Source organism: Hibiscus syriacus, unplaced genomic scaffold (genome assembly GCF_006381635.1).
Source record: "Hibiscus syriacus cultivar Baekdansim isolate YM2019G1 unplaced genomic scaffold, ASM638163v2 tig00116965_pilon, whole genome shotgun sequence".
In the NCBI taxonomy this organism is placed as follows: Eukaryota; Viridiplantae; Streptophyta; class Magnoliopsida; order Malvales; family Malvaceae; genus Hibiscus; species Hibiscus syriacus.
Window position 1 is genome coordinate 6,122,200 of NW_024063490.1, and position 26,266 is coordinate 6,148,465.

The window sequence follows — 26,266 nt, forward strand, 5'->3', positions numbered from 1 at the left end:
ATCTTTAATAAAAATTGGAATTAAATTGACAGAATATGTAAGCAATGAAGATCAAATAAATTATTATCTCAATTATAATCAAATTAATAAAATATATAAATAATGTCATATTTATTTAATTGTTATCTTGAGAAGTCTATTAACAATTAACTATTGATTCGGTGGGGTTCGAATTTTGAGCTTATAAATAGAAAGAATTAGATTTAGGAAGTCGTTCTATAATATCTCTATAATAATTGATCTAAATTAGTCAATCACATATTATAAATAAATTATTATATAAAAATATTTATGCTAATAAAAAAATTAACTATTAATATTTTATTGAAATTGAGTTAAAAGCTTATTAACTTAATTAATATTTTTTTATTCAATTGTCAAAATAAAATCCACCTTGAACTAATTTAATAGATTTCCACGATCTATCCATATAAAAGCTGAAATTTACTATGGAATTGACACTGAGGACCAAATTGAACATTAAAAACCCATAAGGGACTCAAAAGCACAATAACAAAAAGTTTGACAACTTATTAGACTTTTCCATATTCAAAGACAAGCACTGCCGTTCGAGAAATTGTAGAATAGTCTCATCGAACCCCCGAGTGACATGACGATATTACTGCTCTCAATTTCTGGCTCGATGCAAGGAAACTCATTTTCATCCAATTTCTAACAAAAAAAATCATCCTTCGTATAATTGATCAGATCTAAGCCAAAAAGCAGCGAAGAAGTTGCGCCAAAAATGTCAAGCGATAGCGATGACGAAGACTAGCTCCTTCAAAGAGCATTGAAGGAGCAATCCCAACGGGATCTGAATTACGAGAAACCGTCTTCCTCCAATTCTCGTAAACCGGTGGTGAACTTCGTTCAACCGGCGAAACAGGCACAGAAAAAGCCGACGGGTAGGAAGATGTCAATGGATGAAGACGAGGATTCGGAAGTGGAAATTCTGAGCATTTCGAGTGGAGATGAGGATGAAGGGAGAGATCCGAAGGGAGGAGTCGGAGGGAGACCTGGAGGGAGGCCGATGAAAGACGACGATGGAGTGTGGGATGGAGAAGAGCCTGATACATGGAAACGTGTCGATGAAGATGAGGTACATTTTTTTCTTCAATGAATTTTTAAAAATTGAAGTAGCTATTGGAATTTATGATTAGTGAAGCAGGAGCTCTTCTTTGGTAGCTTGCTTGTAGGGTTCGCGAGATGAGAGAGTCGAGAAGAGCTCCGGTGGCACAGAAGTTCGAGCGCAAAGCAACCGCACCAGCGGGGAGAGTGCTTAACACTCTGCAATCGTTACCTCGTGGCATGGAATTTGTTGATCCACTTGGAATAGGGTAAATCTTTTCAGCAACTTCTTTTTGCCTGATATTCATTTTTTCTTTAGTTTAGAGGAATTCACTCTATGTTATGTCTCATTAAAGTAAGACCGTGAGCAAAGTTAGTTCTATTATTAATTATTGTACTAATTTGATAACGTGAATTGTTGCCTGGTCATTTTTTTCCTAGCCTTAACCAGAGTCGGTGGTTCCTCAATTTTCATTTGCTATAAGTTTTTCTGCTGACCTGTGTTTTGTATGATTGCCAGGATAGTAGACAACAAGACCTTAAGGTTGATCACTGAATCATCTGAAAGCACTTATTATGATAAAGAGAAAGATCATATCGATAGTAACCTCCGTGGTATATTTTTTGCTTGTCTTTCAATATGTTTTCTCCAGATTATACTTTGTTATAGACTTTAATAACAGCATCACTCTCTCAAACTGTATATTTGCAATCTTAAGTTATTTTAGATGGGTATCACCTCGACTGAATTCCTCAACGAGCTGCTTTTTCTCCCTTGAATATTTTAATTTAATGCCTAAAACACTGATTCCAGTAATTTTTGGATAAGTAAAATGCCAGTGAATTATGTAATTTTTTTGGGTGAAACTTTGCAGAGAAGTTGATGTATTGCTCTGAAAAATTTGATGCAAAATTGTTTCTATCCCGAATACACCAACATACACATGCAGCAGACTTGGAGGCTGGAGCTCTTGCTCTAAAAACAGATCTCCAAGGGCGGACTCAACAGAGGAAACAATTGGTTAAAGATAATTTTGACTGCTTTGTTTCATGCAAAACCACAATTGATGGTAAAACACCTCTCTTCACTTGATTCTGGTACTATTTTAACTGTGGCAGTGCAAATCTTTGATGGGCTGAAAACCAATTTCTTCACATACTCTTTGCCATATAAGTTCGTAGAATTTTAGCTGTTTGCAAACAGTGCTAATGTGGAGATGGTATTTGCATAGATATCGAGTCAAAACTGAAGCAAATTGAGGAAGACTCCGAAGGTTCAGGGACAACTCACTTGCATAACTGTATGCAAGGAGTATGTTCACGGGCAGAACACGCCTTTGAGCCTCTATTTGAGAGACAGGTTTGGTAACTGAACATCTTAGTTTTCTTTCAAATTCATTTATGATTGTGATATTCAAATAGCATGGGATATGATTTTTATTTTTATTTGTGATTTGATGTAGGCTCAAGCTGAGAAGATCAGGTCTGTCCAAGGAACACTTCAGAGGTTCAGGACACTCTTTAATTTACCTAGTACAATTCGTGGGAGCATTAGTAAGGGTGAATATGATTTGGCTGTAAGGGAATACAAGAAGGCAAAATCAATCGCTCTCCCCTCGCACGTAAGCAGAATGCTTGAAATTGTTATGTAGAAGATGGGTTTTTTTAAATGCTTGAACATGGTTGGTCTGGTATTTGGTTGCGGTGCAAGTGGTGAACAGATTGTTTGATGTTGAGCATGGTTTTAGTTAAATTCTAGCCATAAATCCTTTGCATTTATAAACTAATCTGGTATACATTATTTATATGCATTGATTCCTTGATGGCTGACATCAGGTGTTGGGCCCTTTTATTTTTTATGCATGTTTCACTTAATTTTGGTGGTCTTATTCTCAGTTTAGTATTGATTTCCACTCAAGTCTGTATAGACAGGGACCTTTGCAAGAGGTAAATTTGTGAAGACATTATGTATTGGTTGAAGAATACTATACCTATAATCTATAGTTAATAGAATTTCACATGGCATTGCTCTTTTCCTGCATAAGCAGACAAACTTAACATTATTCTTTATTGTCAGGTAAATATACTGAAAAGAGTTCTTGAAGAAGTTGAAAGAGTGAGGCAAGAATTCAAAGGCACGCTTTACAAGTCCATGGAAGATCCAAAAATAGACCTGACAAGCGTAAGCGTTTGACATGTGTTTTTCAAAAATTTTACAATTTTTACTTGTGAGGAGATGTACAATTGAAGTTGACCTAAGACCTAGATTGTCCATCGATGTTTGCTGAATTTTAATGCCCGTGTTATTAAAATACTATTGCTCTACCTTAATCTGGACTTTGGGGTGAGTGTTAGATTCAGATATGTATTTAACATAGATATGTGGTGGATTATACTTCCAATACCTATATCTAAATATGTGTCAGCCATAGGTGTAGAAAACAGGTAATTTAAAAAATGAAAAGTTCTTGCAACATAACAATTGTTTGATGCTTACTAAACCATGGTATGCAAGCTTTTTTGCCACTAAATCAATTCTATAATGTTAAAGTCAGTCTTAAAAAAAATTATGAGGTACTTGGGTAAGCTTTGGGTGGGGATGTAGAGAAAAGAGAACTTGCTAGTTCTACAAACCAAATGTCTACTATTGAGAAGTCAATGAAAAGATTTCCATTAATTACCCATGTCAGAATGCACCTGTTTCCATTTGAGTTGTAATGTTCCATGATCTATCTGCCCTTGTTGATCCCTTAGCAGGAGTAGAATTATGCAATATTATGCTGAAAAGCTATGGGATGGTTGAACATGGAATCTTGATCTATCTGAAAATTAACATAACACTTGATCATTTAAAAAAAATGTAATTTATCCTGTTTTTATCCAAATATATTCGATAGATGTGTAATGTTATTTACACATTTTAATTTTTTTGTCTTAGATGGTTGATTGTAGATTGTAGTAACATAGTAGAATGTTGATGTGGAAAGCAAATAGAAAAGATCAACTGACCCTGGAGTAAATTAAGCTAAGGGCATCAGCTAGTTTTCATTAATCTACGATGGAATAAAATGGTGGTGGTTTGACTAGTGAAGATAGTGTAGTGCAGTTTGTAAGGACTGGTTAGGTAAAGATGTTAATGTGCTATTCTTTGCTTCCTATTTTATATCAGTTGTAATTGCTCTCATGTAAAAGACAGTTTTGACTATTTATGGTCTTTTTTTCTTCTTTTCATCTCAGAAGGTAAAGAAGCCCATTAACATTGTTGTGTGTGTATTGTCTCATCAAAATGTTGTTTTATTGATATTATTTGCTTTTTAAGTTTAGGAAAAAAAAATTGGGGAACTCTTATTTTTTAAGCTTTTGATTATTCTAGAAATGATGATTTAGGTTGATGTACTGTGACAAGTTTCTCAAAATCCAAGAAACACTGAATAAATAATGCATTTCCATTAACCCTTGTTGTGTTGTTGTTGTATTAGTAAATAGATCCATCAAAGAGAATCTATTTGACATGCTTTAATTTTGTGTATTCTTTTGAGGAAAATACAACTTAATGCATGGAAACTTTGAACAAATTCTACCTGTCTGATAAGTATTTATGATATTTCTGTCTCATGTAGATTGAGAATACAGTAAGGTTATTGTTGGAGCTTGAACCTGAATCAGATCCAGTATGGCATTATTTAAATGTACAGGTTAGTGAATCGTGAACTCTTCAATAAAGTGCCAAAATTCTCTATATATTTTTTCCTTTTCTGACTAATGAAAATGTTCTAGTCCACATGTATATTTGCTACATGTTTTTTTTATTAAGCACTGGGCATTTTTCTCGTAAGATGATTGTTCTGTTGTCCAGTAAAGTCAAATAAAATGGCTATAATTCTCATTTCCATCCCCCAAACCCAAAACAAGTGCCCTTGCATCTACGATGCTAGTGGCCTTTATCCAAAATTTTGCATAACACTTATTTAAGTGAAGATTTAGAACGAAAATTTCTTTCTTATTTGGGTTGTATGAGCTTCTAATACAATAACCCTATTCTCCCAACCCTCGTATAAATATGGTCTTGTCAGACTGTGAGTTCAAATTTGATAATTTGGGACTTGTTTTTTGAGAAATTGGGCAATTTAGGTTTTGGATTATCTCCTGAGTGTTCGTTTTAAAATTATTTGTTTCTAAATCAGGAAGTATTTGTGAGTGGTTGATTTGGGCTTTAGCAGATATAGTTTACTTGTTGATCAACTTGAACCTTATGAGAGTAGATTCCAGGAAGCTCTTGAGTGCTTCTGATCAAATCAGTTTTGGAATCAAATTGCTGACTCTCGAGTGCTTTTAAACAAATAACTTTTAGTTGATTTTCTATTCAAGTAATTAATTTGATTATATGTTCTATTCCGAGAAGTGTGCTACCAACTTTGCATGCTTAAAAACCACCTACTCCATAGTGAACCTGATGAGAGTTGAATCCAGGAAGTTCTGGAGTGCTTCTGAACAATCAGTTTTTGAGTTGAATTGTATTCAAGTAACTTGAACTTAATAATGTGTTCTATTCCAAGAAGCCTGCTACCAGCACGATTAGCTTACAATCAGCCACTCAGGAGGTCAGGTATCTGAAATGTACTGGTTTTTTATTTGATAGAATCATAGAATTCGAGGGTTGCTTGAGAAGTGCACTTCAGATCATGAAGCACGGATGGAAACATTGCATAATGAGTTACGTGAAAAAGCCATCTCTGACGCGAAGTGGCTTCAAATTCAACAGAACTCTGTAAGTGCTACTAGTGTGAATGATGATCTGATAATTGTATGAGGAGAAACTCTTGGCTCTCTGCCTAACTATGAGATTTATTTCTTCTATTTTTTTCCTAATACTCAGTCAGATGCCAACTACACTTTTGGGAACTCCGAACTGCCTATAGAATTGCAATCGTTGGCCTTGACTGGTGAAGAAGTTGATGTTCTTAGAGGAAAATATATCAAGCGGCTTACCACTGTACTTGTGCAGCACATACCAGCTTTCTGGAAAGTGGCACTTTCTGTTTTTAGTGGGAAATTTGCAAAGGTGCTCTGAACATTGTCTAAATCATTTTTGCAAAAATTGTTAATATTATGAACTATATAACATTACATAATACATACAAGTTGCTTCTCATATAGTAGTTATAGTTTAAGAGCACATCTTTTTTTCCCCTATAATTTCTGCTTATTTTCTATGGTCGTATATTCATTTTCATAAGTGCCTTTTCTTAGTTTTCAATATAATAATGGTTTTGCCTTTCAGTCTTCTCAGGTTTCTGATTCCTCGGGAAGTAAAAGCAAGGAAAAAGTTGGAGACGGGAGATACTCAAGTCATTCTCTTAATGAAGTTGCAGGAATGCTGCGTGGTACAATATCTGTATATAAAATCAAGGTGAATATTGTTTGCTTGGAACTGTTGAATATCTTGCATGGTTTATATCTTGACTGGATTCTTTAAACATAAATATGTGGGTTCTTCCCTTCTGAACAATATTTGGTCCTTCATTCAGTCAAATTTGTTCTTGGTTTAAAATATGAGTAAGAGATCCTCAAAATATTATATTATCTAACAATCAAACTGCAAAGTTTCCAGTCCAATTGACTTGCATTTGTCACGTATCGTTTACTTTTGAGTAGCTCTTACTGGGTTTGCTGTTGATATAGGTCCTCAATGCATTCCGTGATCTTGAAGAATCTAATCTTCAGTCGTACATGAGTGATGCCATAAAGGAAATATCTAAAATTTGTCTTGCTTTTGAAGCAAAAGAAGCTGCTCCTCCTATAGCTGGTATTCCAACTATCTCTGAAGCTGCCTTTGACTTCCAACAATTCTGATTGCTTCCTTTTTCATCCAACAGTCATGGCGCTCAGGACACTTCAAGCAGAGGTTACAAAGATTTACATACTAAGACTTTGTTCTTGGATGCGAGCAACAACAGAGAGAATAACTAAAGAAGAAACTTGGGTCCCAGTATCTAAACTTGAAAGGAACAAATCTCCTTACACCATCTCTTATTTACCTTTGGCTTTTCGTTCAGTTATGACCTCAGCAGTAGATCAGATCAATATGTAAGTATCTAAAGCTTATGATGTTGAATTTCTAAGTGGCATAATTAGTTACAATGCCATGTGAGTAGAGTAAGGGTGTGTTTAGCACTACTTTTGAAAAGTACTTTTCACCTCAAACAAGCTTTTCAAACCATAAGCAATGCTAAACTTTGGGTTTTCAAGTCAGAAGTGCTTTTCAAATTGGTTTTAACCCAAACCATAAAGCTAAAATATTTAGCTTTTGGATTTTGGAAAATAACTTTAGAGCTAAATTATCTATTTGCCCTCATTTATCATTACCAACTTATTTTTTCTTTACAATCTCATGTCTAAAATGAACATGTGGAGCTAAGTTGTCAAAAAAAAACTTGAATAGTCTTAGGTGTTCTTTGTATGCTTGCTGCCATGCAGGAGGCATGTTTTGTGATCTGCCGAGATATACAGCCAGAACATTGGTAGGAGTTTCTGATTCATGGCAGTAATGCAAATTTGAGAACATTTAAATTTTATAGTTGTCCAGTTATATGAATTTTTTTTTTGTTATCCATATTTTTTTGATGTTGTCTGACTGGAAAAAGGCCTTTTGTCTTGAGCATCCTGATAGCTATTTGGGTATTTTGTGTCAAGCATATCATATATAATGGGGAAGTATATAATATTGGTCTTTCTTGGTGAATTTTTTGCCTCTTTTAAAACTTGGGAAAGATGCTTTCTTTAGCATTATATGAGACGGATGATTGTGCTCTTTTTTAAAGCTGTTTCATATGATTTCCCCGTCTTATTTATGCAAGGATGATCCAGTCTCTGAGGAGCGAGGCTACAAAGTTCGAAGATATGTTTGCACAACTTCAAGAAATTCAAGAATCGGTTAAGATTGCATTTCTGAACTGTTTCCTGGATTTTGCTGGTATGATAAATGACGTCTTATTTTCTTTAGAAGAATTTTGAACTGCTGACAGTTTGACATACATTATGCGCATGTTGATTAGGCCATCTAGAGCATATTGGCATTGAGCTCGCCCAAAATAAATCAAGCAAAGAAAGTCTGCACTTGCAAAATGGGTTTACCCATGAATCAGAGGAGGAATTATCATCTGATGTCCCAGGAAGTATTGTTGATCCACATCAACGGTTGTTAATAGTTTTAAGTAATATAGGATACTGCAAAGATGAGCTTTCTTCCGAGTTGTACAACAAATACAAATGCATTTGGCTACAACCCAGGTATGCTGGGATTTTTTCACAACTGATACCTTGAGCATCAATAATGCTAAAAATTATTATTGCTGGGTATTTGTAGTCATTCTTTCATACAGCATCAGGATGAGACCTCATTCTTGCAGTGTATTCAGCTATCTATTCAGATTATACCTCGTCTCCTTAATAGAAATAATCACCTGGCCCATCAAGCTAACCCATGTTAGCTCAAGTTTTTCAGTTGCTCAATCACATATTTAAATCTTGACATAGAACATGTGTATTTTATGCATTCTTTGTTGATACAATGGCGTGTAAATGCTGTAGGGATAAAGATGGAGGGGAAACAGACATAAAAGACTTAGTGGTGTCTTTTTTGGGACTTGAAGAGAAGGTCCTTGAGCAGTATACTTTTGCAAAGGTATGACAAGATTGTCATACATCATTGATTTATTGATTTTTTTGGAAAGAGAACAAGCACACACAGCCACAAATATAATGGGGAAAGTTAGTAAGCTTTGTGAGCCTTTTGATGGACTTCAAGTATTATCAACTGATTGGATAGCCAATATATGAACTTTTATTGATGGAACACTTTCCCATCATTGACATTGTTTGTGGGGCATTATTTTTTTTTTTTTTTATGTTCTAATTTCCCCCCTACATCAGGCAACTTTGATTAGGACAGCTGCCACGAACTATTTGTTAGATTCTGGTGTTCAGTGGGGATCAACACCTGCAGTAAAAGTAAGAATTTTTGATTTCATAATTGTTTATCTAATAATTTCTCTGGTCAGCTTCGTAAGCATAGATTTATCCTCAAGTGATGACACAAATTGCTTCTGCCTTCAGGGTGTGAGAGATGCAGCTGTTGAGTTATTACATACTCTAGTAGCTGTACATGCTGAGGTAAATACCACTGTATGATGTGTTGACATATGAACTTTTTTTGGGTGTATTTCTCTGTTTTTTTGGGTTTGAGCTGCATAAGTGATTATTTTCATCGCTCATCTCCTTGACAATCTGTCAGAGAATCCATATTTGAACTATGAAGCATCATCTCTACTGATCTGTTTAAACAATTATTAGTGGTTAATACACTCAATAATTTTGTCTGCTTGACTGATACCTCATCCAGGTCTTTGCTGGTGCTAAGCCTCTCTTGGACAAGACACTTGGCATTCTTGTGGAAGGTCTAATTGATACTTTAATCAGCCTTTTCCATGAGAACGAAAGTAAAGATCTCGGTTCGCTTGATACAAATGGTTTCTGCCAGATCATGCTCGAGGTATATATCATGTTTTTCTATAGTATTGTAATGTTCTTGATTCTGACAATTGATTACTGCTTCCCTTTTATGTGCTACAATGATTTAATACTTACTATTGTTTGCAAGCATGATGGAATTGAAACTCTTTCAAATTACTGATATCTGTGCCTTGTGATTTTAACATCCTTCGATAGATCTTGGAACCGGTTGTTAATGGTTTGTAAGCACTAGGTTCTTTTCTTTCGTAGATTTTGGAAAATTCACATATTCCACACCGTAGTTCCTTTTCCCTTTTGCTCACCCGATGTTGAAATGAATTGTCAGAGGGAAGTGATGTATCCATTTGTGCTATGCGGTTGATTTTTCGAGCTGTCTTTTGCAGCTTGAATATTTTGAGACCATTTTAAATCCATATTTCACAAGTGATGCTAGGGAATCTATGAAGTCTTTACAAGGTGTGCTGTTGGAGAAAGCCACTGAAAGCCTCTCTGAGGTTGAAAATCCAATGCACAACCGGAGGCCGACTCGTGGAAGTGAAGATGCTGTTCCAGATGAGAAACTGCAAGGGGCATCTTTATCTCCAGATGACCTGATTGTAAGATTCTTGTCCTTCTAGGATACCTGCCCATATTTGTCTTTTTATGGAGACATCTTGAACATGTTGGCTGTTCATTCATTTGCTTTTATAAAATCATTCTTTACCGAGATGAATGAGAAGAACTGCAGTTTCGGGCATATCAAGTAGTTTCCAGATTAGTTTCATGTCAGGAGCCATTATCATAGTTTCAATCTTTTGTGTTTTCGGTTCCATTCAATCAATACCATCGTAACATGTTGGTTTTCCCCAGGCTCTTGCGCAGCAATATAGCTCCGAATTGCTGCAAGCAGAGCTCGAGAGGACTCGCATCAACACATCATGCTTCGTGGAGTCACTTCCAGTGGAATCTGCTCCCGATCCGGTTAAAGCTGCATATGCCTCTTTTAGACCTCCAGTGGACCCTCCCAATAAAAATGTTCGTGGCACACAGGCAACAGGATCCCCGAATCTCAATCAACGTCGGTGCAGATTATTCGCCACCCGGTAGCCATATTCTTTTTAAAATATAAAAGTTTTCTTCAGTTTCAGTTTCATTTGCATTGTGTTTCACTTGTTGATGATACATATGATTTCGGAAGACCTGCATTCTTTTGTCGCAAGTCACCATGGGATCATGCATGAGCTTCGATTGCCTTGATAGGTGAGTTAAATCTTTACCTTGTATTATTTTCCATGTATTATTTTCAAAGTGCACGCATAACTTTTGGAAATTTTGGCTCTACTTTTTTCTTTTTTAACTTGTGAGTTAGGATCATGATTATATATATATATAAAAAGAGAAATATTCATAATTTTAATGTAATAATCACATCTAAGGTTTTTTATATTTATGTAAATTCTGATTTGTTGATATTTTGTGTTAATATAAATTTTAAAATTGTTTGAATTACTAAGCAACGGCATTGAAATGCAAAGTTTGATATTCAAACATGTGGGTGAATTTATTAAAGGATTATTATTTGGATAATAATCCATTAATAGAAGTATTTAGAAAATATAATAATTTGGCCCACTCTTAGCATTATGAGGAGGTTTCATTTATTATATTTTGTAAAGGGAAATTATGTATTAAAAGTTTTGATATTTTTTTAACATATAGCAGTTTTATTTATTTTTTATTAATTTAGGGTAAGTACAAGATAATATATGTTTAAAGATAAATTCTCAACCATTTGACATTGAATGCTCACCTCCTAACATTTTTGGTGTTCGAACTCGAAATCTCAAGGAATAACAACGATTTTTTTACCACTGAGGTCACATGGTTCGTGTAATACTTTTATTTAAATGAAAAATATTGTTGATATTTAAAAAATAGAAATAATTATTTCATTTATACTATAAATAGTTATTTCATTTAAAAATTAGATAAATAATTATTGTTTTCAGGTGAAAATATATAAATGTCTTTTATTTCATTTATACTATTTGTGTTAGTAAAAAAGGTAGAACTCGGTGACAAAGGAAAGTATATATGCCTGTAATTATATGGTAAATTACAAATTTTTTGTCACTTAATTTTATCTTTACTTTATTTTGGTCATTAATTTGATCATTAAATAGTTAGTGAATAGATAGACGCATGTTATGACATTTTCTTTTATTATGCGCTTTATATTGCTTGGAGTGACCTCTTAGTTATTTTATGTTTAACAAAATTAATTTGCAAGCATTAAATGCTGAACATATTTGTTGAAGTGTTTCATAGTTTGCCCTCGATATCGCCACTGTGATTGTATTCAAAATACAATTACTTTGAAGTTTTCTATGTTTCATATTTGCATGCTAATCTATAAAAATACTATTTAGAATGACCGGATCAACCTCTTATATTTTACGCTATTGAGTGGAATTTAGGAAGTTGGTTAATCTTTTGCTAGCATCGGATACTTACCCTAACTTTTACAAACTTTATATTGGATGATAATTGTTGTAAAGGGGTTAAAAATGAGGTTAACAACACATAATTTTCACGTTAGCAACTTAGCACACAATAATGCATATCAGCAAAAACAAAAACATTTCCTGCCGTTATGTTGTTCTACATCAGGGACTAAAATAGAAGTAATTCGAAAGTTTTTATGATTAAATTAAAAGTTTAATATAAAAATAAATGTCTAAATTATGTCTCGAAAAATGTTTTAGTGACTAAAGAATTTTTCATTAAAAATAGGTGTCTAATGTTTTAAACGTTACACTTTTAGGTGCTCGCCGTTAAAAATCACTATTAAGTGACACATGTTACATTCTTATAATTTTAAGAATTTATTTAAAAAATAAAAATAATTTTATTAAAAAAATATATTTAAAAAAAAAATTCAAAAAAATCTCCCACCCACCTGTCTCCCCTTTCTCCCTTCCCCCTTCTTTCCCGGCACCACAGTCACCGATAGCTGGTGGCGTACACAACCACTACCAGTAGATTCTTCGACGTCTCACGACCTCAATCCCGACCAACAATCACCCAAATCGATCGTTGATCATCACAAAACAGTAAAAAATTGTTTGTTCCCCCTCTGTCGAATCCTTCTTCGCCAACCGTTACCGTCACCGCTTCCATCAGTGAGAGTACCATCTCACGCTGAGAAAAAACCAACCACCCCCTCGTTGAGTAGCACCCTAGTTTGCCGTGGAGGAAGCTTCGAAGCTCCGGTGAAAACCCAATCGGGGTTATTTTGTAACTTTTGAAAACTTTGGGTTTTTTAAATAATTTATTTTTTATTTTTTCCTTTTTCCTTTTTCCTTTTTCCTTTTTCCTTTTTCCTTTTTCCTTTTAAAAATAATATTTTTTATTTATAAAAAAACTAAAAAAAATAGCAGTATGCACCTAAAAATATAATTGAGAAAACGTTAAACACATATTTTTAACAAAAAATTCTTTAGGCATTAAAACTTTTTTTGAGGCATAATTTGGATACTTATTTTTGTATTACACCTAAATTAAAAGATTAAACGTTGGTGACCTGAATAAGAATGAGAAAGAAGTTGAGTGATAAAATTCATGTACCCGTAGGCAATTTCAAAATCAATTTTTTTTTAATATTAATAGCATAAGTTATTCACTCAAATTTTTACAATTATATATCAATTAAAATTGAGATATTTAGCCATAAAACCATCGATTAATTTGATATTTTTAATTATATATCCTTGGGGTTGTTTGGTTCAAGGTATATTTTATTACCGGGGGAATAGATTCCTCATTCCCCCGTTTGGTTGGCCAACATTCCCAGCCCTCGATAATCTTTTATTACTAACAGTGGATTTTTTTGAGTATATTACGGGAAATGTGATTACCCATTCCCTTAGGTATTGTTGGATTACCAGCGTTTTGGACTAAAATACCCTTATTTTTTTTTCAAAAATATCATTCTTCTGTAGTTGAATAATAAAAATTCTACGAATGTTAAATTACAAATTTATCTTTAACCTTTTTTAGATTTACAAAAAAAGTCTATAATTAAAAATTTATATGAAGTTCAGGGGTTAAAATAAAATTTTTACCCTTTCATTAAACCTATTTTTCTTTTCAATTTTGTAAAAAAAATTATATAAATTTTATGAATTTAAAATTTTTAAAGAAAATATACAAATTAATTATAGTAATATTATAATAGAATTCAACTTGATAAACAAACAAATATATAATAAGGACAATTTGGTAAAATATACATTCCAATAATATTTTATTCCTTTAACCAAACACTGTAATCTTACATTCCTGTTAAATCAACAAAACACAAAATACAACATTCTCAGTAATCATATTCTCCGATAATCTTTTATTCCTACTAGTAATCTTACATTCCGCGAACTAAGCGCACCCTAATAAGTTAGAAATATCTCAAAAAATAAATTTTAAGAAATATCTATTTAAACATAAAGTATCAATTAAAATATAGATTATTTTTCAATAAGTTAATGCAATTACAAATATTTGTTTCAAATATTCTCAATTATTTGAGAATGAACGTTCAATTACTCCTTCTTAATTGTTGATGTTCGAACCTGAAACTTCTAAAAATAATAATAATTCCTTTAATCGCTAAGATAATTTTATTCGTACTTAAAATACAAATTATTATACCAACGTAAATTAAGGTCTGATAATAATAACACCAAAATAAATGAGAGATTATTTCAATCGATGATAACGTAATATATTATTATAATATTGATTAGGGTAAAATATAGTAATGGTCACTGAATTTTTCTAAAGCTTTCATTTAGGTTTCTCAACTTTTAAAACTTACAATATAGTCCCCCAACATTTAGTCTGTTTTCAATATGGTCCCCCAACATTTAGTCCGTTTGTAATATGGTCCCGAAGTAACTGTTGGGGGACCATATTACAAACGGACTAAATGTTAGGGGACTGTATTGTAAGTTTTAAAAGTTTGGGGACCTAAATGAAAGCTTTAGAAAAGTTTAGTGACCATTACTATACTTTACCCTTATTTAATATATTATATTACCCAATCTTAATTGGAGGTGGCGAAAAAAAATATATGATATGCCACTCCATTCGAGTCTTACACGTACAAATAATATAGAAAAAAACGATAATTATTAACTAATTCATTATAATAACATTGAAATAATACAAACTTTTGAAAAATAATATGATAGAAAAAAAAACTTAACAAATTATGTTACAATTGATTACTCTGACTGTAATTTTTTTTCTTTAAAGTTTATATCGTTTTTTTTAAAGATCAAAATAATTTTTCTTTAATTTTGTTTAGTCAATGTCAACAACGATTTTAATGTTAGTTACTGACTGCTAATTCTCTTTTTTCTTTATTTCCTTTTTAGTTTTTTAATAAGAATAATTATGTCTTTGTGACACGTTTTTCTCACATTGGTGGCATATTATTCATCTTCTTTCTCGGTCGTTTGAATGAAATAATTTTGAAGTAATTACTAAAATATATTTTAAAAAATTAACGAGTTGCTCGCGAACTTATCGAGTCAAGTTAGACTTTGCTCGACTCAGCTCGTTAAGGTCTCGAGTCGAGTTTGAATTCGAGTCGAGCCAACTCGAGTTGAACGTTTATCAAATTTTGACCGAGTCGAGTTCGAGCTGCTAACGAGATGCTAAACTCATTAAGCAATAATATTGACAGTAAGAAAAGTAATGAATGTGTCGAGATACGAAAAAGCGTAGTGGAATTTTATCGAATAATGTTTAAGCTTTGGATGAATAAATAAAAATTAAAATGTAAAGAAAATTATAATAGAGTTTTTTTTATGCAATTTAGATCAACAAATTTTACGGAATTTTAGTCGGAGAGAAACATTTTATAATATTTTTAATATAAAAAAATATGGATTCTCAACTTTATTACACATAATAGTTGTAGATGTTTCTTTATGATATTATCTTAGCTAATTTATCTCTTAAATAATTCCCACTAATTATTTAACACTTGTAAATATAATATTCTAAACACTCAATACCACACTTACAATATTCTTTAAATAAATTGATTTATATAGAATGACAAAACTCTCTCACAAATAATACAATAAAATGATTGATCAAATAATTCTTTTTGAATAAAAAGGGGTAAAGTATAATAATGGTCACTGAACTTTTTTAAAGCTTTCATTTAGGTTCCCTAACTTTTAAAACTTGCAATATAGTCCCACAACATTTAGTTCGTTTTCAATATGATCCCCCAAAATTTAGTTTATTTGCAATATGGTCCCTGATGTAACTGTTGGGGGACCGTATTGCAAATGGACTAAATGTTGGGGGACTGTATTGCATGGGGACCTAAATGAAAGCTTTAGAAAAATTCAGTGACCATTACTATACTTTACTCTATTGATTATTGTACACGACAAACTTTCCATAATTTTACCTTTAATTAATTTGCTCGCCCCTAATATCATTGGCCGGACAAATTGACTCTTCATCAGCTAAACCCAAAGTAATACACTAGTTGGCATAAAATAACAAAAGAAAACCCTCACACTCATATATAAATTGCTTTGGCCAGCATCTCGGAAATATTTCCCCCATTTTATCGCGCCTGGATGGAACTCTGGCCCTACTCTCAGGGAAGTTTCTTCTTCTTCTTCTTTTGCTTCCGATTTCTGTGTATTCAAGCCTCTTGGAGATAACCTATTAGCTGCTGTTTTCTTTGTTTTTTGTGTCAGTGAATATTGGTGTTGGGTTGCTTTGATTGGCTGATTTTTAAGGTGGGGTTTTAATTTTTTTTATTGGGATTTTAAGTTATATTCTTGAGATTTGCTCTTAGTGATAGAAATCTGTTTAATTGTTTAGCTTGATGAGCTGGGTATTTTGTGATTTTGTGACTGGTTTGTTTGGTAGCTGGAAATGTGTTGAGAGTGAATAATAATAGTTGGGATTTTTAGGTATATTGAGTGTTTGAATCACAGATAGGAGCAATTAATAGCATTGAGTATTTGAATGATTTGATTGCTTGAAAGAAATAATGGAAGGCAACTTATCACAAGGAGGAATGGTTCCTGTTAGTGGTTCTCACGGAGGCCTTGACTTACGAGGATCCATGAGAGTTCATAATCATGGACAAAATCCTCATGGTATGCCTCAACATCACCACCCTAACTCTCGCCAAGGTGCTGCTTCGGTCCATTCTGCTAATGAAGATTTTGCACTCAAAATGGGAAGCATGCAAAACTGTGACCAAATCATTTCGATGACGGATTACAAGGGGGACAGAGGGAAAAGTTTGGTGAGTGATGAGGATGAACTGAGCTTTACGGAAGAGGGTGTTGATGGTCAATATGATGGAACCAAAGGTAAGAAGGGATCGCCGTGGCAGCGTGTGAAGTGGACTGATAAAATGGTGAGGCTTCTAATCACTGCGGTGTCTTATATAGGAGAGGATGCAGCAGGAGGATGCAGTGGTGGGATGAGGAGGAAGTTTGCGGTTATACAGAAGAAGGGTAAGTGGAAATCGGTGTCGAAAGTCATGGCGGAGAGGGGTTATCACGTTTCACCTCAGCAGTGCGAGGATAAGTTCAATGATCTGAATAAGAGGTATAAGAAGCTGAATGATATGCTTGGTAGGGGAACTTCTTGTCAGGTTGTCGAGAACCCAACACTTTTGGATGTTATAGATTACCTAACAGAGAAAGAAAAGGATGATGTGAGGAAAATTTTAAGCTCAAAGCATCTTTTCTATGAAGAAATGTGTTCTTATCATAATGGGAACAGATTGCATCTGCCTCATGATCCACAATTGCAACATTCCTTGCAAATGGCTTTTAGAAGTAGAGATGATCACGAGATCGATGATGCAAGCAGAGATCAGCGGCATGATAATGTTGATGAAGATGATGAAGATGATGACGATGATGATGATATGGAAACTGATGACCATGATGAATTTGAGGAGAATCGAGCTTCACATGGGGATGATAGTGGAATGTATGGGATATTAAGGACCTCTGCAAAGACGTCGAGACAAGGCCATGTTCATGAAGGTGCTTATTTGCAGAATCCTTTTAATTCTCAGGATTGCAACAAAAGTACTTTTTCTTATCCACCAATCACCCAAGCTGATATAAATCAATTACCACCCGAAAACTCAGGAGCTACTTGTATACAGAAACAGTGGATCAAGTCTCGTTCACTTCAGCTAGAAGAACAGAAACTACAAATTCAAGTTGAGATGCTGGAATTGGAGAAACAGCGTTTCAAGTGGCAGAGATTTAGTAGGAAGAGGGACCGTGAACTTGAAAATATGAGAATGGAAAACGAGAGAATGAAGCTTGAGAATAAGCGAATGGCATTGGAATTGAAGCGTAAGGAACTTGATGCTGATTAAAGCCGCATGACTTTTATCTCAAACTTCTTCTTCTTCTTTTACAGTGGCAGGCCTGGATGCAAAATTAGTTTGATGTTGGTAAGCTGCTACTGTTCTTATTCTGAAGTATTGCACATAGAATTGGCAGATATGTTGAAAATGATGATACTGCCTGTTTTTATTGTGTAAGCATATGCATTGACGATTGCGTTTTGTACTTCTTGTTTTTATGCCCCTTGAGATGGTATTATTTATGCTAGAAGGGATTTGTCATTTGTGCAAAGGATCTCTTTTGTTTATGCATCATTGTATAAAATTGTTAGTTGGGCTATTTATAATAACAACAACAAATAATAATAAAGTTAGTTCTCGGTGCACAGGGATCTAACTATAAACAAGGTCTGGGGAAGGTGTTTTTCCTCTGTTTCACATGGAGTTCCAGGGGATTTTATAGAATGCTCTCTTTTTTTATCATCATAATTCTGCCGAGTTGTGTGCTTTTGTTCATATATTGTTCCAACTCTCTATCAAACTGTTGAGGCTCAATGTTTGTTTGTATTGTTTACTTTTACCATGATTGCTATTTTTTATATCTTCCTACTTATGAGTGTGTGTGGACTTTAGTCCACAATAGTGACTTATGTTACTTGGCACTTGGCAGGGGTTTGTTCAACTTATTTCTAGACTTTTATGTATTTGGATCCTTGTAAGATCATATCTCTATATTTTTATTTGGATATGTCTCGGATATGAGTGTCAAGCATGGATACTTAAAGAAAAATGGATGAAAGTGGATATAGCATAAATTATTATCGATATATACTGAATAATCCAATCATAATTTATTATTATAATTATTAAAAAGCGAAAGAGAAAAGAAAAATAGAAGGTAACTCAAACCCAACAATTTCCTGGCTCTAGCTAACTCATGAAGCTCTTTAATGGACCTTCGAAATTCAACAACACTCGCACACTATAAGTACTCGATGGTGTAGAACAAAAGTCATTGAGCGGCTGCTCTAGCGTTTTGTTCCTTTTTTAGTTCTCTCTTGATCTTTTTCTGACACATTTGTCAATACTAAAATGCTACTTTGTTTGAAGCCTTTCTTAGAAGAACTGTGGTAAAGGTTTTTTTCCCTAAATGAAAAATGTATTGGGTTGGTATATATAGGTTGGTTAGATCCATTCTTTGTAATCATTGTGCTTTGTTTTTTAAATAATTGCCTTAGGTTTCATTGAGATCCTATTGGATTTTGCCCAATGATGAAAACTCAGAGTTGATTTAATCGTTCTGGTTTTCAATTTATCTCTAGCTTTCACACACTGCCTGCTTCTCTCTCTCTCTCTCTCTCTCTCTCTCTCTCTTCCCGTGCACTCATGTATATTGTGTATGTATGTGTGTGTGTGTCTTCATTTATTTATTTTATTTAATTATTACTGGTGGTGTGTGAAAAGCTGTTGGTGAAGGCTTTTACTGTGAACGATTCATGATTTTGGCATGGCTATGAGATCTGAGGGCACTTTCTAATTGAAGTTTTAGGGTTGTCGATGTTGTTTCAGGCCTATTTAGTCAAAAAATCAGGGTGAATGCTGTTTAGATGCAAGACCTATATGACTGTCTTTCCATGTAGTCTTAAAACTTAAAAGATATTCTTTTACCAGGCAATATTTGGAATTAGTTTCCTCATATCCCTCTTCCCTACTCGATATGGATGCTTACTGTAGTGTGGTTTCCATGGCATCAATGTTGGCGTCCATCCTTTATACAGTTATACTACTTGTCATCATTGGTTTATTTTTATTCTTATTTTCCTTCCCTCCTTTTTGTTACTGTTATTGGTTCTTTATATATATATAATTCATGATCTTATGACTAATTATGACACTGCTAGTAGTGTGGAAAGGTTTTCAATGAAATCCCATAGTGTCGCCATTAATGAAATTTTAGAACTATTTGAGTTCCGTGGTTTGACCTACAATGGAATTGCAGGTTCTTTCTCCATATGGTCTATTTAGAGATCCATTGTTTTCATGTTCCTTGATTGCCGACTTTTCGGACTATGTGTTCAAGTTAAGGATCTGTTTGAAAATCTCTATCTAGAATCGTCAGCCTGATTGAGGGCTGCACTGTGCTTACTTGTTGGACCTCAATTCGTGTCATGGTATACGTGTTGTTTATATATAACTTCTGATGTAAGCAATGCTTCAGGATAATTGGTTATTGGAATGGTGTTTGATTCAGTCATAATTGTTGTAGATGTTGGTCTAGTGAATGATTACTTTGCAGATTTGGGTTTTTTATATTTCATCGTTTTATGTTAAAAAATACTCCTTTTTGGCAAATTCATTTGGCAGCTATTCTTTTTGGCCCAATGATTGATAACTCATTGAAATGGAGTAGTTATTTCCGAATTTCGTTTTGGACCTTTGCTATGAGCAGTGGCGTCAACATTCAACATCTTCTTCTTCTTCTTCCTCCTTTGGTCATTTATGTTTCATTTGCAGAACAGCTCTCTCTCTTTCTTTCTCTCTCTTTCTTCACATTGACATGTCTTCTGATATGGTGAAGGCTTGAGACGAAAACCAGTAAATTAACAGCAAATGACAGAGCATAGCTATGAGATCTGAGGGCTTCTCATGTTTCGTAATCCATCTTTATCATGCTATGAACATTGCTTCCCTTGCATATGATATTGGTCTGAACACGGCCCTATTTTTTCCAACATTAAAATGCATGGCCTTGTGTTGTTAGGTCAAATCATTGATGCCTCTGTTAGAAGAACTATGATAAAGCTGTGTTCTTTAAATGCAAAATGAAATTTGCTTGGCGACACTTATATTAAACTTTGATCATCTCATTTTGGGTTTGCTTCATATGTCTATTTGCACTTTCTGATGAGAAGTTGTTACCTGTGATATTTTGCTTAGCTATGAGATCTGAGGGCCCTTTCTAATTGCACTTTTAGAGTTGTCGAAGTCTGCTGTTGTCTTCAGGCCTACTTAGTTGAAAATGCAGAGTGAATGGTGTTTAGATGTAAGACGTATACGAGACTAAATCTTTGGAATTTGTTTCCGCCTATCCATCTGCCCTGCTCGATGATGGATGCTTTTGGTGGAGAGGTTGCTATAGCATCGATGTTAGCCAGTCCTGCTTGCCATGATTGGTTTTAGACATTCTTGGTCTCCTTCCTTTTTCTTTGTTATTGTTGTTATTGCTATCAATAAAATTCATGGTCTCATGACTAAACGATGCCACGCTTAGGAGTGGATGTCGAGAAGTTTTCAATGATAACCCGTAGCGTCACCATTGATGAACTGTTAAACTATCGAGTTGCGAGGTCTGTCCTTCAAGGGCATTGCAGGTTCTTTCACCATATGGTCTATATTTATAATCCAGTGTGCGAGTTTTGAACACAGGTGCATCCCAATATTTTTATGAGATTCTCATATATTTAAGGGTCCAGATAGGACCACACCCCGGTATTCATAATCGGATGCGTCGAACATGAACTTCGGATAACAACATTAAAAGTGAAATGTATAGCATGGAATTGTTAGTTGTCTGCAAGCAAGGGCTTGTCGATGTTCTGGTTTGCTTTGCGAGTGTTTTTTCTTCCAATCCTTGATGCTTCATGTTTCACTTTTGCTGCTATTCACTCCATAGATTTCAACCGTAGTACACTATCTAATGTAATGCATGCTCCTGTGGTCGATGATTTGAATATCGGGTTATAAAGTTGAGATCCGAATTTCGGGTTCTAAATCGGATCTCGAAGAAAAAGACTCGAACTTGTGGCCCACGTATGTTTACTTGTACAAAAGGATTTTAGTGTTTCAACCTTTCAGAAAGTACAAACTCCTAAGGTGCGTTTAGTTTACGGAATGATTACCAGTGGTAATAAAAGATTACCAGGGAATAGAATTATTGAGAATGTTGTATTTTGTGTTTAGTTGGTTTAACAAGAATGTAATTACCGTGTTTGATTAAAAGAATAAAAGATTATTGGAATGTATATTTGACCAAATTGTTCTTATTACAAGTTGTGAAATATTTATATTTTCTTTAAAAATTAAATTCATAATATTTATATAATTTTTTTTACAAAATTAAAAATATAAAAAATGTTTAATGAAAGGGTAAAATTTTATTTTAACCCCTGAACTCATATAATTTTAATTATAGATTTTTTTGTAAATCTAAAATAATTTAAGGATAAATTTGTAATTTAACATTCGTAGAATTTTTATTCAATGACAGAAGAATGATATTTTTGAAAATCATAAAAAAATTAAGGGCATTTTAGTCCAAAACGCCGGTAATGTTACAATACTTAAGGGAATGTAGATAATGACATTCCCAATAATATACCCCAAAAATTCAATATTGGTAATAAAACATTACTGAGAATGACATTCTCGACCAAATCAACGGGGAATGTGGATTACATTACCAGGGGAATATGGATCCATTCCCGGGAGAATCTCACGTTCTCCCATCCAAACACCCACTAAGGTTGTTACCTCAGTTGTGGATTCACTTCCTTTATAATTTTAAAATGCCCACTTGACCCAAATTTATTTCGGATAAATTTGCTCTTTTTGACTATTTATTTATCGTCTTCAGTCATATTTTTTTAATTTTTTCATTAAATAAAAAATTGATTAATTTATAAAATATTATATATATATAAAAATATTATATTCTAACATAAACGTACATAAAGCTCTGAATTAAAGACTCAAATAAATCTAAAAATTATACATAAAAACCCAAAACTATAAAATTCACATTACCCAGAACAGTTCATTTTCACATTTTTTTAATACCACGAATGAATGAATATAAAATTAAAATAATCGAGTTCTTTATATCAATAAAGCTTCACACTATTTGAAATTCATTTCAACTCTTGATTATATATTAAAAATAGATAAAAAGGTATAAGAGTTCTTTATATTTTTTAAAAAATTAACGTGGCTTTGTATATTTTCCCCCTTTAATGCGGTCCTTCAATTTGGAAATAAGTTTAATGTGGTCATTTGATCAATATTTTTCGTTGATTGTTACGGTGTTGACGTGGTAGTTTATAGTGGTCGATAACGTGACAGATGAACTAATTTGTAACTCAAACATGATAGATGAACTATTACGTTAGTATCGTGGGCTGGACGACAGCAACATAAATTGTCACGTCAGCATCGCGGTCAAACGACGAAGAACGTTGATCAAATGACCACATTAGATTGCTTTATGAGTTGGAAGACACGTTGAAATAATAATAATATGAGAGTCACATTAAATTTTTTAAGTACATAGACGTATAAGGAAATAATCAGTTTATTTGTTTAATTATGTTAACTTTTTATATATTCTTAAATTAAATAACATATATATATACACGTTTGCATTCAAATGTATATTTTCTTAAAATAGAGTAAGACTATATATTAGATTGTTAGTCTAATAAGACGAGACATTATCTTTTAAGTAAAGTAATGGTTTAATTTAATGAAAAATAATTTAGAAGGGTATAGTATAAATTTAATTTTTAATAGAATAATAAGGTATTTTGGAAACTTAACCTAAAAAAGAAACAGAGTTCTAGAAAGGGGGATAATTTGGTAATTTGAGGGGGAGAGATAAGACACGTCAGCATCTATAAGTTTCTAGAAGAAGGAAACCGAGTTCAGTTGTTGGTCGTGAGACTGGGCCAATTCCCTCTTCTCTCGGCATCGCACTCCAAGTAAGACCCAGCTTCGTTACTGACCCCGTCCGAACTCCCACGTGGCACAAAGTTATCCCGCTCACCCTTCATTACATTGAATTACGCCCGTAAACGATTTCACGAGTTCTTAACGAGTTTAAAATAAATTATTTAATATTCTATTTAAAAATTCACGAGTAGTTCAAAAGCTCGTGAATAATTAAAAATAATAATATAGTAAAACTTTATTTTTTTAAATTTAATTTTTAGAAATATCTACATTCATATGTTGTTTTTTTATACAATATAAGTTTTTTTTATGTACTTTTCCAATTTGTTTAATTTTGAATCAAGCTTGAGTTTTAGCTTTAATCGAGTCAAGTTTGAAAAAGTTCAAGTTTTTCGAGTCCAAGTCGATATTAATTTTTATTTTGAGTAGATATTGAAAATTTTAAATTCATGACTTTCGAGTTGAGTATAGCTTCAATTTTTAATTTAATTTAAACTTGATAATTTCTAACGAGCTTTCGAGTTAAGTCAAACTCAACTTTAAATTTGTATATTTTAATTGTTTAGAGACCATCAATTAATGTAATAGTCTATCTAATTTTATAGATTTTTTAATTATAATATATTTGTTTTTATTAATAAATTAAAATATTATTAATTAAAAATATCGAATTTCGGTTTCAGTTTATTATTTTAACATTTATTTAATTAATTATTTTTTTCTGACATACAGATTAAATTTCGTTATTTAATATACTTAATAATAATAACAATAATAATAATAACAATAACAATAATAATAATTAAAATATAATAATAATAATAATAATAATTAACACCGGTTTAAGACCGGACCGTTTCTTTATTCCCGAGTGGCAACTAGAGTTAAAACACGGTCCAAAATCCCCAATAAAAATGTCATCTTTATTGGTTAGGGTTTCTCATCTTCACTTCTCCCAATTTATCTGTCCTAAACATTCCATCCAATCCTTTTTTTTTTTTTAATTTCGATGTGATAATGCCCTCGACGGATTATCAAGGAAGTTCGTCTCCGTTGACAAATCTCGGCCGTTCATTCTTACCCCATAGGAGAGATCAAGTTCACTCGATGGAATCTCCGATCGGTGGATCTACGTCGAACGAGGCGGAGCTCGAGTCGTTCCAAAGGCAAGTAGCCGACCGATTCCACGATTTAGCCTCTGTTCCTTCCGATGAATTGCTTTCTCTGCCGTGGGTTCGGAAATTGATCGACGCTTTCCTCTGTTGTCAAGAGGAATTTCGGTCATACTGTTTAACAACAAAGCTCCGGTGAAGAAACCTCCAACGGACCGTTTGATCGCCGATTATAACGAGCGTGCCGTGAAGGCGCTCGATGTTTGTAACGCTATTCGCGATGGGATCGAACAGATCAGGCAATGGCAGAAGCTTATAGAAATCGTGCTTTGCGCTTTGGGTGGCGATAATAATAGTTATCAGAGAAGTCTAGGTGAAGGGCAATTCCGTCGAGCGAGGAAGGCATTGGTGGATTTAGCGATCGCGATGCTCGAGAAGGATTCCGGTCAGGCCCTGGCTCATCGGAACCGTTCATTTGGGAGACACAACAATAGCAGCAGTCACTCAAAGGATAATCACCATCGATCTTTGGGTCATTTCAGGTCATTGTCTTGGAGCGTTTCGAGGTCGTGGTCCGCTGCCAGGCAGCTCCAGGCGATCGGGAACAACTTGGCCGTGCCGCGAGGGAACGAGGTTTTGGCTACCAATGGACTTGCAATGCCGTTTACACAATGGGTAGTGTTTTTGTTGTTTGTAATGTGGGCATTGGTGGCATCAATTCCATGTCAAGATCGTGGCTTGCAAGTTCATTTCAATTCCCCAGGCAGTTCCCGTGGGCGGCTCCGATTCTTTCGTTGCACGAGAGGATATTGGAGGAGTCCAAGAAGAGGGACAGGAAAAATGCTTGTGGACTGTTGAAAATGGAGAAGTGTTCTCGGCTGTTGGGCGAATTCGCCGATTCTGTGCAGTTCCCTTTGACTGAGGAAAAGGAAGTTAGGCAGAGAGTAAATGAATTGAAGCAGGTTTCAGATGCCATGAAAGAAGATTTAGAACCCTTGGAAAAGCAGGTCAGGAAGTGTTTCATAGGATTGTCCGTAGCCGAACTGAAGGGCTTGATTCTTTATGAGGTGAAAACCATGAGTGACAAATGAAGAAGATGAAGATGGAAAAGAAACGAAGAAGGATTCGAGGCACTCAGCCACAAAAATTTAAAAGGGTAAGAATGAAAACCCAAAAAACAGAGATTTGCTTGTACTTATCACTTTATATCAGTGTAATCAGTGTAAAGAAAGCAGGACATTTAATTGGATCTCTTTGGTCCTGATGCTGTGTTCATCTTTGTGTTGTTATATAATCAAATGTCGTAAGTCTACAATCTTGGTTATGTAGTTTATTTTATGTTGAGAATTTTGCTTACTTGTTAATGCTATATACTTTTCTTTCTGCTTCTTTATTCATATTTTTGCCTCTTAGATGCAACAATAAGATGGAAATGTAA

General features: G+C 33.9%; 2 protein-coding genes and 1 pseudogene across 2 annotated transcripts; all 3 read left to right on the forward strand.

The window, feature by feature from the left end:
* Positions 1–557: 557 nt before the first annotated feature.
* LOC120191319 (exocyst complex component SEC5A-like) lies at positions 558–10,933 on the forward strand. The gene is made up of 21 exons (XM_039194288.1): positions 558–1,099; positions 1,186–1,337; positions 1,589–1,683; positions 1,944–2,138; positions 2,301–2,428; positions 2,532–2,690; positions 3,146–3,250; positions 4,689–4,763; positions 5,708–5,836; positions 5,945–6,130; positions 6,350–6,478; positions 6,751–6,874; positions 6,945–7,155; positions 7,926–8,041; positions 8,124–8,358; positions 8,659–8,752; positions 9,001–9,078; positions 9,184–9,240; positions 9,470–9,619; positions 9,984–10,196; positions 10,450–10,933. Exons 1-21 carry the CDS (start codon positions 914–916, stop codon positions 10,684–10,686), a joined length of 3,054 nt encoding a protein of 1,017 aa, XP_039050219.1. The 5' UTR covers positions 558–913; the 3' UTR covers positions 10,687–10,933.
* A 5,171-nt stretch (positions 10,934–16,104) lies between these two features.
* On the forward strand, positions 16,105–18,219 carry LOC120191337 (MATH and LRR domain-containing protein PFE0570w-like). The gene has a single exon (XM_039194311.1). It carries the CDS (start codon positions 16,664–16,666, stop codon positions 18,020–18,022), a length of 1,359 nt encoding a protein of 452 aa, XP_039050242.1. The 5' UTR covers positions 16,105–16,663; the 3' UTR covers positions 18,023–18,219.
* A 6,419-nt stretch (positions 18,220–24,638) lies between these two features.
* LOC120191194 lies at positions 24,639–25,976 on the forward strand (annotated as a pseudogene).
* The last annotated feature ends 290 nt before the right edge of the window (positions 25,977–26,266 follow it).

Bases quoted from the DNA above. Each gene is read 5' to 3' on its own strand.
- LOC120191319 (XM_039194288.1), top strand. From the start codon at position 914: ATGTCAATGGATGAAGACGAGGATTCGGAAGTGGAAATTCTGAGCATT. The intron at 1,338-1,588 runs GTAAATCTTTTC...TATGATTGCCAG, and splicing joins GTTGATCCACTTGGAATAGG to GATAGTAGACAACAAGACCT. The intron at 9,241-9,469 runs GTAAATACCACT...TACCTCATCCAG, and splicing joins TAGTAGCTGTACATGCTGAG to GTCTTTGCTGGTGCTAAGCC.
- LOC120191337 (XM_039194311.1), top strand. From the start codon at position 16,664: ATGGAAGGCAACTTATCACAAGGAGGAATGGTTCCTGTTAGTGGTTCT.